The sequence below is a fragment of the Pseudopodoces humilis genome, chromosome 1 (genome assembly GCF_049639895.1).
Source record: "Pseudopodoces humilis isolate 2021_Gansu_Grassland_sample_001 chromosome 1, ASM4963989v1, whole genome shotgun sequence".
NCBI classification, from domain to species: Eukaryota; Metazoa; Chordata; class Aves; order Passeriformes; family Paridae; genus Pseudopodoces; species Pseudopodoces humilis.
In genome coordinates, this window is record NC_142200.1 from 69,807,709 (window position 1) to 69,822,491 (window position 14,783).

The 14,783-nt window shown below is 36.2% G+C and overlaps 1 protein-coding gene across 1 annotated transcript in view; it reads right to left on the reverse strand.

Annotated features, from left to right (window-relative positions):
• Positions 1-14,783, reverse strand: part of ABCA13 (ATP binding cassette subfamily A member 13) — a 194,842-nt gene that overhangs the window by 143,041 nt on the left and 37,018 nt on the right. The window contains 10 exon segments of the mRNA XM_088051690.1: positions 1,227-1,445; positions 2,686-2,868; positions 5,634-5,775; positions 7,160-7,294; positions 8,331-8,400; positions 9,301-9,630; positions 10,802-10,896; positions 10,899-10,915; positions 11,771-12,071; positions 14,341-14,511. Coding sequence (XP_087907816.1) covers positions 1,227-1,445; positions 2,686-2,868; positions 5,634-5,775; positions 7,160-7,294; positions 8,331-8,400; positions 9,301-9,630; positions 10,802-10,896; positions 10,899-10,915; positions 11,771-12,071; positions 14,341-14,511 — 1,663 coding nt within the window.

The following is a 14,783-nucleotide window of genomic DNA, read 5'->3' on the forward strand; positions in this document are numbered from 1 at the left end:
TTGTTGTGTATGGCTCCTTTCTTGTGTGCATAGCTGGGATCCCATTTTGGAGGTCACAGCAGCTCTGCACACAATCTGTCTATTTACCTTACCACAGAAAACAAAGTTGCACCAAAAGGATTACAATTAAACTCAAACTCTACAGGCAGCAGGAAGAATTCCCTCTCCCCCCCCACCCCGTCTCTACCTATGGCTGGGGGATTCCCCACACACTCGGGGCTGCTGCCACTGGGAAGGAGTTACACAGAACACAGTCCCCCCCTGGGCCTGTTTCACTATCCACCCCTCCCAGCCCGGTGTCGGAGTTCAATCTTACCTTTTTCTGTCGTTTTCTGGCGGTGGAAAGACACTTGTTGCCCTGGAATCGGTCCTCTGGTGCTGGAGGATTTTCGACTCCTTTTCGGAAACTTTTTTTGCTGTATTTTTTAAACTGCATCCAAAGTCTCCAAAGAACGGTTCACCCTGGCTCCGACAAGCCTTTAACGTGGGCTTGTTCAGCCCCACGTTGGGCGCCACTCTGTTGCAATCCTTCTCCCCGACGGGACCCCTCTGTCCCACCCCCCGTGGTGAGAGCCTGCTCGTCTCAGGGCACAGGCGGCGGAGGGGGTCCTGGAGTGGATACAACACGGACTCAAAGTATCTAGACACAGGAGGCTCAAACTTGCTGGAGTAATCCCAGGTTTATTGTCTGTCGTCCATCCGGGGCAAGAGAGAGCACGAAATGCTCTGGGTCTCATCTCTTATACCAGGGGGCGGGGGTGATTAGGGGATGCAGGGAGGTCACAGCCAATGGGAAGGGGGAAGGGAAAGAAGGTTTTCAGGTAGGAACTCACATTACACACACCAGAGGTGAGTTTTACCCTTGGGAGGTACCAAGATTTTTAGATGCACTACAACAGTAAGACACAGAGCATGAGGTGGAACCCCTGCAATTTCTACAAGGTTAACCACTTCCACTCCAGTGAAAACATCATTATTTGATGGTTCTGTATACTAGATTTTTAAACATTGACAGTTCCACTAGAAATATATTCCTAGTTAGAAATAGGAAACCTACTTTCAAGCCATGATTTCAGAACATGAAATATGGTAAAAACTCTCAAAACCCTGCAGTTTCCATTGGTTTTTTTCTTGCAAGTTTTGCATTTTCTCTTTTTACTTGGGTGGCTTGCACTAGTCATTATCAATTTACTTGGCAGATTTCAAGAAATGGAAGGAAAGCTTACCCACTGACTTGCTCATTCAACTGTTCTTTTGTCCACCTAGGTGCCTTCACTGACCCGTAAAGCAGGAGATGTTCTCGCACAGTCAGTGTGTTGAATAGGACATCATACTGGAGGCAAACACCCAGCTCTGTCCTGATGGCAGCCAGCTCAGTCCATATATCCTTCCCATCAACAATAATGGTACCAGAGCTCGGTGGATACAGACCAGTCAACAAGGATCTTATATAAGAAAAGAAAAAAACATTCAGCAACATAACATGCAATTATCTCATCACTTAGATATCCTGAGGCAGGTTCTAGCATCCTTAGAGCAACATCAATTCAATTGAGTATAGTTATAGAAACATCACTAATATTTTGGGGTTGGTGTAGCCATTTTTTGCTTTTGGTGGCTTTTTGGGTTTGGTGGGTTTTTTTGGTTGATTGGTTTGTTGATGGGTTTTTTGTTTTGTGTTTTGAACATGATCTCGAGAGTTCTTAATTTCCCTTCTTCCAGAACAAAATCAATTTATTTTCCCAACCAAATCTTGTTGTAATGCATTTAGAAAAATGGTATAACCCAAGCTGTACCCCCAAAATTATAGAATGTAAGCTTCTCCCCCCTTATCTCTTTCTTCCCAGTTCTCCTTATTGGCTGTGTGAATACAATCCACCCTCTTTCCCTTGCCTTCAAAAAGACGTGTGTTATCAATATTCTTCCTCTTTCCCCCCTGCTCTCTTTCTCCATGGGATCCCAAGAACAAGAATAAAGCTGAACTTCCATCTCAGCAAGGAAAAGAGCCTCGGTTTAGTTCCTCTGTTCCATGCTATAATTTCTTTCCCGCCTCCCCGGCTACTGCAGGACGGGCAGTGGCTATAGAGAAGCAGGGATCATATAGAATTATAGCAAAATCTAACAAGTTATTATTTCCATCTTCACATGGGTGTTCTGTGAGGAGTATTTCCCAGTTAGGTCCCATTCTGCATTACTGGCTTGATGAAAGCTGATCATAGCTAAAAGAAATGTAGAAACAAACTTCTTAGTTGAGACATTTTTAAAGATAATTTTTTAATTTCACTACTTTCATTTCTGGTCAACTGCCAAGAAAAAAGTACCCTGCAACCTCTATGGACAAGAACACTATAAAACTCTCTCCATGTGATGAGTATATATAGGCTGCCAGAAAAGAACACTCCTTCAAGATGTGTTCAACTCTACAACCAGACATACCCAGATCCTACTTAAGCTGTTCCTGAGATATCACATCACGGTTTAAGTGGCACAGTGGACTCAGTTCTCTACTTATTACACTCCTTTTATCATAGATATGTAACCTTCATTTTCCATGTGTTTTGAGTAGTGTATCAAATATTTATTTGGGGAAAAAAAAAGGCACAGCAAATAGTTCACAAAATTTTAAATTGAAAAAGCATAGCAGAGAACAGAGCGTATAGCAACAGCTTTAAAAGTCAGACTTACATAACTGTTGACTTTCCAGCTCCATTAGGTCCCAAGAGTGCTGTTATCTGGCCCTTATGGAAAGTGAGGTTGAGATCTTTAACAGCAGCCTTCTGACCATCCACGTGCTCTTTGGTAAGAAACAGCAGCACAACACCAATGGTACCTCTTTCAGTGCAAGGGACTTTCCAACTCTGAGGTTTTCTTGCCTGGTCTGTGTGGGGAAGAGTAGCAGAACAAGCAGGTTGTTGAATCTAAATGTGTATGTGTGTGCATATAGAAGGAATACCAAAATAACTTAACCTCTGCTACCATTTACCAAACAGATGTTCAAATTGTCTGAACTGACACAAACTACACTGAAATGAAAGATACCATGCCAATTAATATTTACTAAGAATTTGGCCCATTTGCAGTTTTAAAAAGCGACCTATAAAAGTTATGCCTAGTTATATGCATGTCTATATATGTCTTGATAAAGTCATAAACTAGTTGCTGTATTTTATTTCTAGTAAAAAATAATAACATTACTTGAATAATTTTTTTATGCCCATAAGCATTAGGAAATTGTAACTGTGTAAGCTACTTCATGTATGTCATCCAGTTTCAGGCTCACAACATTGACGTAACATTCACAGGCTTAGGCAGTTAATCTTCCCAATTCCCTTCAGCCAATTAAACAAAGCAGATCTCTGAAATGATTCAGAGCAGCAGCCTAGTTTAAGCATTCAAGGTGCTCAAGACAAGCAGATATCTGACAGTCTTCTAACTGTGAGGCAATATCCTCGGGAAACTGAGATGCCATATGACACAAATGAAGTTGCCTTCCTTTCCATGTCAGGTTTGTACTACTTTCCAAACATGAGCATAGTCAATCAGCAGCCCCATTACATGATTACTTTTAATACTTTATTGAGTCATTACTACTGAGAGATCTAGCAGTGAGTTAGTTTATTTTCTTTTTAAGGAAAGGCAAGCCAGATTGGAATATTAATCTAAAGAAATAAAATTTTATGCCAGAGAATTATGAGAAGAGATAATTATTGTTATGAATATACATGTACATAAGATATTTATGATTTATAGTTATATTCTTTACAATAATTTTATGTAAATAACATGCAAACATATCAAGAACTGAGAACTATCCTATACATAAAAAGATGGAATCATATAAATCAAATTATAAATTTTAAAAATACATAATTATTTTAAAGATTGGTTTTTTTACACTGTGAATGAAGAAGTTGTTTTGCTGCTTTCACACTCAATTTAAAGCTTCTCGCAAAAATTCCTTCTAAACTTGAGGTCACTTGCTAGCCAGTGACTACCAGCAAGGTAGCAAGCAAGCTAGCAAAGTACTACTAGCAGTTGTGACACTACTGAGATCTACCTCTCTTCCAGGTACCTTCCCTGCTGTTTCCTAAATCTGCATACTTTAACAGAAAAGCATTCAAGTGCAGAGGCCTCAGACAATGTAGCTCAAGAAAGACTCAGACGGAGAGCTCCAAGTTATTTGCAAGCACTAAACTGATTACCCTGGGACTTCTCCAAAGGGGAACTCCATGTGGGTATGCAGCACCCTGGTCATTGCCAGCCCAGCTGTAGTTGTAGTTCCAGGTGGTAGGATCTATACTCCCAGGTCCTCCCTCAGACACCTCTGATTTCCTGAATGAACTTGGGACCAGCCCTTACCTGGGTTATTATGTAACAAGTGAAGAAATTGCCTGGAAGCAAGTCACTTGGCTGTTCCAAGAAAATTCTTCATGGCTGCAGTTATCCTATTGTCAGCACAATGGCACACAACTCTTTTAAAGGACAATAAGTTCCTTTGCTGCATGACAGTTTTAGCATTCACACACAGGCAATTTGCTATCAACCACATAACATGAAGAAAAGCGACCCACCAATCACTTAAATAACTTGATCCAGAAACCACACTAATAACTGGTAAAGCGAGAAGTCTTTGTTTTCCACAGATTATGTGGTGAATCCAGAGGGAAACACTGGAAATCTTCATTTTATATAAGGGCCAAACACAATCATCTTAACAAAATGGAGTTGTTCCAAATTGCAGAGATTCAGACAAAACTCATACAAATAATTTTTCCACAAGTGTTTAAATTAACCTCAGGACATTTTGAAGTCTGCTCTAAGCTGGAAGACAACTTTATGTAAAACTGCTGAATTGTTCAGCTTCTTCACCTATGCTACAGACAACTGGATCATTTCTAAGATATTGTAACTTCCCAAAAAAGCACAACCTAACATGTTGTTCTAAGGCCCAAGATGGAATACAGATGAGAGTGACCTCTTCCTTCATTTCCAAACACTAAACTAAATGTAGGAATGTCCTTAAAGGGACTGGAGATGGGGGAAAAGATAAAAAAAGCTGAATTATTTGTAAGCAAGTGAGTGTACATAGTAAAGTAGTGAAATTAACTGGAGGCCAATAAAATTTAGTTACGTAACAGCTTTCTAGACAAAAGGCTAAGAAGCAGACACAGAAAGAGCAGTGATTATAGAAGTGGGAAATTAGAAACAGAAGGGAAAGAAATTAACAAAGTTAATTTTTCCACTGAAACAAGAAACAAATTTTTAAGAAGTTAATAAAGCCCAAGATGTTTCAGATTCAGTAAGAATATGAAAGGGATCAGTGAACTCCAAAAGATCGAAACAAAGCAAAGAGGGAAAACACTGGGACAGGATGAACCCAAGAGATACTTATTTTACATCTTTTAAAGAGCTTTCTTAAATATTTCTGTACAATAGCTTTCACAGAATGAATACAGGGGGTAGCAAAATGTAACAGTTACTATGTAATAGTCATAGTATATACTATATGAGGAAAGAGAGAAAGATCTAAACATATAATACAGGACCAAGCAATGATAAAAGCAGATTGACATGACTACCACACCATTCAGAACAAAAAAAACCCCAAACCATTGTTCAAATTCTATTAGTACAAACCTTTTTCTTGGAAGTTTTCATTGAAGAAAAACATATTAGAATTCAGATAATGTCTCTTGCTTCTCTCTGTACCACACAGGTTCTTCCAATAGGAAACAGTAAAGGGAAAGTACCACTGGTTCTTTAATCCAAATTTTCCTATATTAGAATTATGATATAAATTGTTGGAAAATTTATAGTCATTTTGCATTTGTATGTAGACTAAAAATGTCCTATTATTGCTTACAATGAGCTGGTTAGGCCATTTAACTAGACCAAATACTTTTCTCTGCTTAAAAGTTTTAATAAAGTATAAAAAAAAGGCATGTGGTCATAAAACCAGGTTCTTCCATAAAATAATCAAGCCTAAGTGATGCTTTATCTGGTCTCTAAATCAGCATCAAAGTGTAACAGAATCATAGACTTAACAATCTTGTAACCTATAGGGAAGAAAATGCACCAAGTAATCTGCCAAGAGAAAGAGCCTATTCTTTTAGTTATAAAAATAGTCCATCACACCAGTTCTACCATTAATATCTGCAAAATGCAAACAAATCAGCCACCATAAGAAACACTTTCTGTGGCATGTAAACAAAAAGGCAAAACCACACTCTTCTATACAAACTAATCTTTGGCATTGCCTGATCTTTTCAGGCATTACTTACCCATCACACAATACACACTCTGTTTGAAGTGTCATTATATTGACACTGAAGGGCAAACGTCAATTTAAGACAAAGTTTCCAAAATTCAGTTGCATATTTCACCAACCCCTATCTTTCAAGGCAAAATTCATGTTAATTTAAAAAAAATAAAAAATACAAATTAGCCAGAAGAAAAATTGACATAGGCAAATCAGAGGAAAGGTAAATCATCAGAGGAAAGGTAAAACATACAGTGAGGCATGAAGCTATGATTAAAAATACATCAACCTACTCAATAAGACTTTTAAAACTTGGTTCATGAAAAAAAAATTAAAAACCACACCACAACTTTCTGAAAATATACTTGAAAATCAATTTGTTTTCTCTATGCATTGGACTGATAGGCAGCAAGATACAGTTACTGCACTGTCTGAAGTTTTTATGATCTGAAAACTTGCTATTATTCATGGGTTTCAGCCCAGATACTGACAGGAAATTCACCATTTTTCCAGGAAGTTTTGCTACTAGACAAGCTCTCTTACTGTGAAAATCCAATAAATTCCTAATTCTAACAAATATTTGGCCTACCCACCAGCAAAGAAAGGATATTTCATGCTGGCTACAAATTCTAGTCCATGTGTTATCACTAGTCAATATTTATGTATTAAGGAAGATGTTGTTTCCCAGTCCCTCAAGAAAGTCACACAGTTTTGCACAACAGAACCATACCTCAGAAAAAGACATATTTTTGGTTTTTTTGCAAAAACACAAGAAAGACAATACCACAATATATATTTCCTGTGGTGGCTGAACTGTTTACATTGTGAAGCTATTAATGGATGAATAATACTAAATAACTTCCTCAAAAGCATGAAATACGAACAAGCCCATGATCTTACCAGGAATAATATTGCTGAAATACCAGCCACCTACAAAATATAAAATGGAGTCAAAGAACATCATCCAGCACATCCATCCAAAAGTCATGTATCCTCCTTGTGCCATTGACTGGTGCACATTATCCCACTGAATTCCTGGTAGTAATAATAATAATGTTTTTTTTAAAGGTCAAAGCTAAATCAGCACAGCATTAATATCACAAACACATCAACACCACATACTTCTGGATATTTAAGCACTGGCACTTGACAAATCATAGATAACAGTAATCCAAATTAACAGAAAAAAAATTCTATGCCTCTACAAGCCTGTGTTTCAAGCAGCAGATGACACTGCTGCTGCGAAAATGAAGAAAAGTAATTGTAGAAAAGGCTGTTTATGAAGTGGCCCTTAATTTGGAAAAAGTAGAGCTACAATACTAAAAAAATGGAGCACTGACCAATGAATCAGACTTTAAGCCACTCTGATGATAAAAGGAAAAGGATTACACCAAGTTTAATATAATTTCTGTAATGCTAAATCTGAAGATTTAAATCTATGAATTCTAACTAAGAAGCATTGTGAACATTGACTGCATTCAGAGGTAAACCGGAATGAACTCACAGAATAATTGCTTCGTAAAATTATTATATTGCACAAGATATGAAAGGAAAAAAGAAGGTGCAAACACTAGTGCTACAGAAAGTTACCATAGTGCTAAATTGAAAACGAAAGTTGTAAATTTATCTTAAAAATTGCTTTTATTTTTTTTACTGAAAATGCTACTTTGTTTGCAGTACAGTGGGTCATGATATTGCTTCTACACTTCTTTCTCCAGGAATTGTCAAGGAAAGTAGCTTTTCCCAAAACACATTTTGCCCTTCCTTCAGTAAAGATGAGTGATTTTGATGAAGCATCTGAAACTTAAGTAATATTTTCTGCAATTGTCTCTTCCACTCTTACAAACTGTTGTACCATTATGATACATTTTCAGTAGTTTGAAACATCCACTGTCATCAATATTGGTTTTACCATAATAATAAAAAAAAGGATTATATCCCTTTAAGTACCTGAACTTGATCCAGCTTATTAAATCACTAGAGATTTTTTTCAGAACAGATTGAAAAAAATTTCCAACTGTAGTTTTTGAAATAATAATTACAAAGCTTTTCTCCTAACCAAAGAGCTTACCTATTTCTTGGCCCTCAAAATACGTAATGAAAAATATTCCTTGCCCAAAGGCGGTTGTAGAAAGAAGACACTATAACATCAGAGGAGAAAGAGTATGTGAACATCAAATAAAAACATGTTGTTAAGAAGTTCCATGAAAAAAATATATTGTGATACTATGATCAAGCACAAACTAAATAGACCTTATTTTTTTCCTCCACATAGGCTAATGGTTGCTATTTAATTTTATGTTTTAACCACACTCCCCACAAAAAACCTTAGTAGAATTTGCTCCACCAACCTAGTACTGTGTTATTTTATCTGACCAACTGACATTGAAAAAAATAAGCATTTTTAAAGTGTATGAATTACTCCACCAGCTTAATTTAGTGAGTTATTTTGAAACAGTGAAGCTATAATGTGTGAAATGTGATTTTCTTTATATGATGGTGATATTTGATGTCACATTCTGGGATACAGTATGTTAGGAGAATACAAAGACATAAAATAGGCTATGGAATACATAGAACAGGAAAGGACCTGAAAGAATCTACACCGAAGAAACATATACCTCAGATTATATGGTTGGACAAATTTCTCATCTATTCTCCAATTGTATTAACATAAAATCAATTAATTTTTTTTCAAACTAATGACTTTGAGAAGTAGCATGCCATCAGCTGATTTTGAAAATACATTACTATTAGAAATATTTTGGTGTTAAGACATGAAGAGAACTCATGAATATGAGGAATGCGACTTCCTAATATTTTCTGTAGGTTTACAAAATTGCCCTGACAATTTATTTTTCATTCCTTTCTACCTTCTAAATATTTTCTCAGGTGGAAATTTATTAGTGTGATTTATTTCCAATGATCATAAAAGAAAACAAACATTGGGAAAAATAAATACATTATGGTCTGAAGTTTTGAAGTTACAGAAATTCACAGCATAGTTGGAGGAGAAAAATTAGAAAAGAAGAAATATTTACCATTGTAATCTGGTTGGTGAAACTCAGCTGGTTCTGCAAGACCAACAAAACTATGTAGGGTAAAAAGCTGGTCATATAGACAAGGCTGGAACACAGAGCTGCTGTATTGGCACTGCTGAAAAATGCTCCCAAAAAATAGCTTAACATGATAATTGCAACTCCAAATTCCAGGAGAAAAAGGAAGATAAGGAAGCCATTGCTATAGACAAAGATACCACTTGCTTTTAAAATGAGGGCCAGAGCACAACTGCTTACTGTGAGCACAATGACATTCTCCAAAAACCAAGCGAAGAAATGAATGACTGGATACACACCCATTGTCTTCATATACTGCAAGACAACATAGCAAAGAGAGTTAAAGTAAGGAAACAAACTTTGTTTTTGTTTTTCTTTTTTAAACAAAACATGTTGTCACCAAAACATTACCAGCTTCCCAAAGGATTTCATCTTCCCCTTAATTTTTTTCTTTCTTTGCCCTTGTCCCGTGCTCTGTCCTGCATCAGACATGTTACTGAGCAGGGCAGTCTCTGAGATCATCACACATCAGCACAAGGAATCACCAAGCTCAGCAAAACTCTCTTTTGCATAGGGTTTCAAGAAGAGATGTTAGATTACTGGTTCTTCCAGTGAGGAGTTTGCCTTTTTATATGCTAAAAGGTACTGAGAATATCCAGAGCAACGTATATACAATTTTTTTTTCCCAGCCTGTTGTTCTTCTGAAAGAAACATAAAGTTTATAACCTTATGCATTACCAGGCAAATAATAATAATTTAGCCAGGTATGAAGTACATCCCTCTTTTTCTAGAAAAATGCTTTTGGATACAATCTAATAAAACCTCTGAAGCAGTTCTCATAAGATCACCAAAATTAATATTCTCTTCATTTAATATTTTGTAGCATTAAAACGTTTATCTTACAACAGAAAGATCAGAGAAATTAGATAAATTCTCAGTAATTCCCCAAATTAAAAATTTTACTCAAGCAGTTATTCTGTTGATACAGTGAAATAAGTGTAATTCTTTGAAAAGTGTATTTATCTCTATAGAAAATGTATCACAAGGACCCTGTCCTTCCAAAGCACCTGTGAAGACTAGCTGTTGATAGAAGCAAATATTTGTCTCTTTTTTCTTTTTATGATAATTACACAGTACATAACAAATTCTCAACTTATTTTAGGTAGTTTTATCATTACAGACTACATAGAGCAAAATTTGAAAAAGAACCCAAAACAAAAATCTTTCTATTCACAAGGCCTTTCCAAATAACACTTCCAGCTTCAACTTTTGCTTGTTGCTTTTTGTCGTATGGACAATATTTGCATACTGATGCTCAAACAATGTTGTGAATCTGAGTTGGCAGCTAGAACTAGAACCTATTGCCCAGGGGAAACAGGTGAAAACAAAGCCATCTGGATGAGTACTTAAAAGTACCTCACAACTTCTGTATTTCAGTGCACTTAAATGAACAAATTTTCTTTTCAGAAGTTAATCTGCCTCGTACCCCTTCAAGATTAATTTCTCTTTCATAAACCAGCTTGCGAACCATAGCAGCAACTGAAACCACCCATGTTAACATCATCATAAGTGGAAAAAAAATCCTATGTTGTTCAAGAATCTATGAAAAAACAAATATGAAGAATTGTCAGCCCATGAAGGTAAACCATTTTCAAGCAGAATGTTAATAGGTTAATACTGGAGCTGTTCTCAAAATATGCACAAAATAAGATCTGACATAAGCAATAGGATAAATTCCTGTTCTGGTTAGAATTATTTATTTTTTATGTATGCATTTTAGCTTGTATACATTTACAAGCTAAATGTATGTATTGGCACTGTATTATTATATCATAATTATATATGACAGTGTTTTAAACTATAAACTGATATAATTACTCTTTGGGGCTCCATTCAAAGTCAAACAAAATTCAGATTTTTGTCAATGGCAAAGTAATATATTTGGGCAACGACGAATAACATGACCCAGTCAATTTCTACTCCACTTTAACAAATTTATTACCATTGACTAATTTTAAAATCTAATAGTTGGGATGTTTTGATGATTTTACAGAGAACAACCCTACACTTTTGCTTCCTCAACTTCACCCTTCAAGGGATCAATTTGTAGTTTGTGTACAGGACAACTAAGGATTTAAAAGGGATCTCTTAGAATAATCTAAGTTAATTGCACACTATGTTGATACAGCCTCTGTCCAGTAGACTACTTCACATTATGGCTGCAACATTTTGTAAGAGATCATTTGCCAGACACTGTATAACATGTTATGTTAAACACAGCTGTTAGACAGTATTTGCTATGATGTAATACTCTGCTATTGGATGTATTTGTTTAAGCCTGTACAGAGGTATACATTCACCCATTGAAAAGTGGGAACCTAGTAGGATCCCAAGTTCTCTAAAACTAATCTAACAAGGATAATATATCAAATTACAAAGCTGAAATTTTACTTACAGATCACTGGTATGACAAGGGTAAGGCATGGCTTGCACCTGAATTGCTGTCTCTGAGGTGTTTATCCCAGTCTGTGCTGAAATAATTGCCCCTTCAATCATGTCTTGAAGAGGGATGAAGACATGGTTGTATTTAAACCCATCTGCTGGCAATTTGTGGGGATGGGATTTCCATGCTGGGTTTTTTATCAAATCTGTTCTCATGCTGTAGAGAAAACTGGTTCTAATTGTATATGAAATGCGTCTTGGAAGGAGATTGCTAGAATCTTGTTTCTTGTCCTCTGGTGTATTGAAGATGACACCTGACAAAAGAAGAAAGGAAGCTTCTTAACTAAGCTTATATAATTTATGCTATTTCCATAGCTAACTCATGTCTAATTACCACATGATAAAGGATGCATTAATCTGTCAGGACAGGCCTCCAAACTTTCTTGATCCCAAGCCCAGAAACAGCAGGTTTCAGAGACACATTTTTCATGTTTATGAATATGAAATGAAAAAGATTATTCACATGATAAATGGGCTCATAAAAATAATTTTTATCTGAGGTGATTTTTCTTTTTTTGAACTGCAGTTTTGTTTTTTCATTCACATTTACCCCTTTCTGGGGGACTGATATCAGTTCCACAGTAAAAGCAGCAGACATAAAATTTGTGCATCAAAGGATAACAGCTTCCATAAGTGAATGACAAAGTAAAAAGTACCAATCCACTAAAATTTACACTGATACTCAAGTCAATTGCAGACTTGTTTAGCACAACAGAATTTGCATGTTTGTTTTCTCTAGCTCTGCATAAAGGAAAAATACCCTAACAGATGAAAGTTTAATATGTAGCTGTAAAGTTGAAGCCAAATACAAGAAATTGCTTGTGTTCTCTTTTTGTGTGACCCAGACTTTTAAGGACTTCTGGATAAATGCTGAGTGTGGCCCTTTTCTTCCTTGGGAAAAGGGAGAGATATCTAATTACCCCATCTGGTTCTCTGAAAGGTAATAAAATACAGGATAGTTTACTGCAAACCTGATTTCTTTCAACTGGCTAATCTCATTTTCCTGTTTATATAAACAGTTGATTTTCTAAGACATTCCAGGAAGCTACGAAGGCTCTGAAGACTACAAAAAAAAAGAAGAAAATTCTATTCCAGTTTAACATTTGTCCATGGAAAGGAATGTATACCTACATCAGAGAATGTAACACTGACATGTTGGACACATTAAGTTCCTTAAAACACCATCTTCTCTCTCTCTAATGTGAAGAGATAATGAGGCCAGAGTACTGAAAAATACTCACACAAAATGTCTTGGCATATATTAGCATATGGCCTTCCCTAGATAAGTGAAAGAAAAATAGAACTAGAATTTGATAATTCAGTTTTCTGAGGGCCAAGATTTATCTGTCTTTCCTTAAACAGTTTGCTTCCTCCAAAGTACTCCTGAGCAATTTTCCCTGTGTCAAAGTATGGATGCTAACTATGAAGCAGGGAGCACAGTGCCTGTGGAATACCAGGCCGCATAACTTTCTCAGTCTCGCCTGAGAAAGTGGCCTGGGAAATCATAAGGAGGAATTAAAACAATCCTCAGAGATAGAAGACCACCTTGCAGGTGCTGTGTGTCAGTTTCTTGTTTTCTTACAAGAGAAGGTCAAGGGGTGACCACTGACCAATGATGGTGATGTGTTAGTTTACTAACCAATAAGAGTTTTACTTTTCTGTACTTTCACGTATCGGTCTATAAAAGAAGATCTGAAGTAATAAACCTGAAGAGAAAGAACTCTCCTGTTCAACACACAAGAGAGTCTGTGTTGTTCTTCTCGCCATTCCAAATAGAGCGACATCAAGATATGGCCTATTTATTTTATGTTGATAGAGGGTGGCAATTGCCAGGGTACTGTGCAGATCACAAAACTATCAAGGGATTCCAGACTGAACAGTTTTTCCTTCTTTACAACTGCTTTCTCATGTCTTCTATTGTACACTTATGGGCATAAGGAGGACAAAAAAACCTCAAAATGACAGTGAGAAATGTTGTGGAATGCTTTTTATAGACTTAAGGAGGCCTCTCTTTTGGAAACACTACATGCAACATAGAGAATTTTCTTCAAGTCCAGTGTGTATGTTAAGGAAAATATTCTTGCATTTTAAAATCTTTTTTAAAATTAATCGATTCTCAGCAATAAGCACATAAGCATAGGAAAAAGAGAAAAAGTATAATCTCAAGGAAGAAATTAAATTACTTAAGAACTTATTTACTCTGAATAAACAAACTCTGGGGTGTTTAAGAGTAAATCTTAACAATTCCCCTTTATTTCCTCCCTCAGTATTCCACATTTTTTTATCTTTTTCTTCTTTAAATAGTTATGACCATTCTTTCAACCATTTTGATAGAAATAAGAGACTCCAAGGATTCTTTTGGCCATCCCACAGTTAAAACAATAAAATTAGTCTTTCCACCTTACATTACAGCATTCAAATGTGCTTTATGTTGACTGTATTACATGTGATTTAATGCACAAAACTACAAAATCTGAAATTTTCTAAAAAAATGTAAAAATACATTTTACAAAAAGTACTTACTAGCCAAAAGATTATTTTCCTGCATGAGTTCATGAGCCTTCTCCTTCAATTTCTCTACAGAGTCAAAAGGCTGGAAACGGTCCAGCAGCACACAGGAAGAGATATTTACAACGAGCTGTGTCAACAGGTCAATCTGTTTACTTGCTGAGCTGTTAAGCATCTTGTTCATCAGTTTCTAAGACAAGGAAACAAATTTGACTTAGTTTTTATGATCAGAACAGAAAGCTGTGTTGTCACTTGCACATCCCATAAGAGTAAATCCTCTTTGTATTAAGAAAAAAAGTTTTTAAAAATAGAAATTTTAGTGTGAACTTGTAGAAGTGCAGTTCATGTTTCAGTGGCTTTTACAAGCCCTCAGCTACTCTTTCCTTCCATTCAGAGTACTAAAAATAAAACAAATTCTAGCAAAGTTCTAGAAATAGCCCACACCCTTGAAGCTGTAG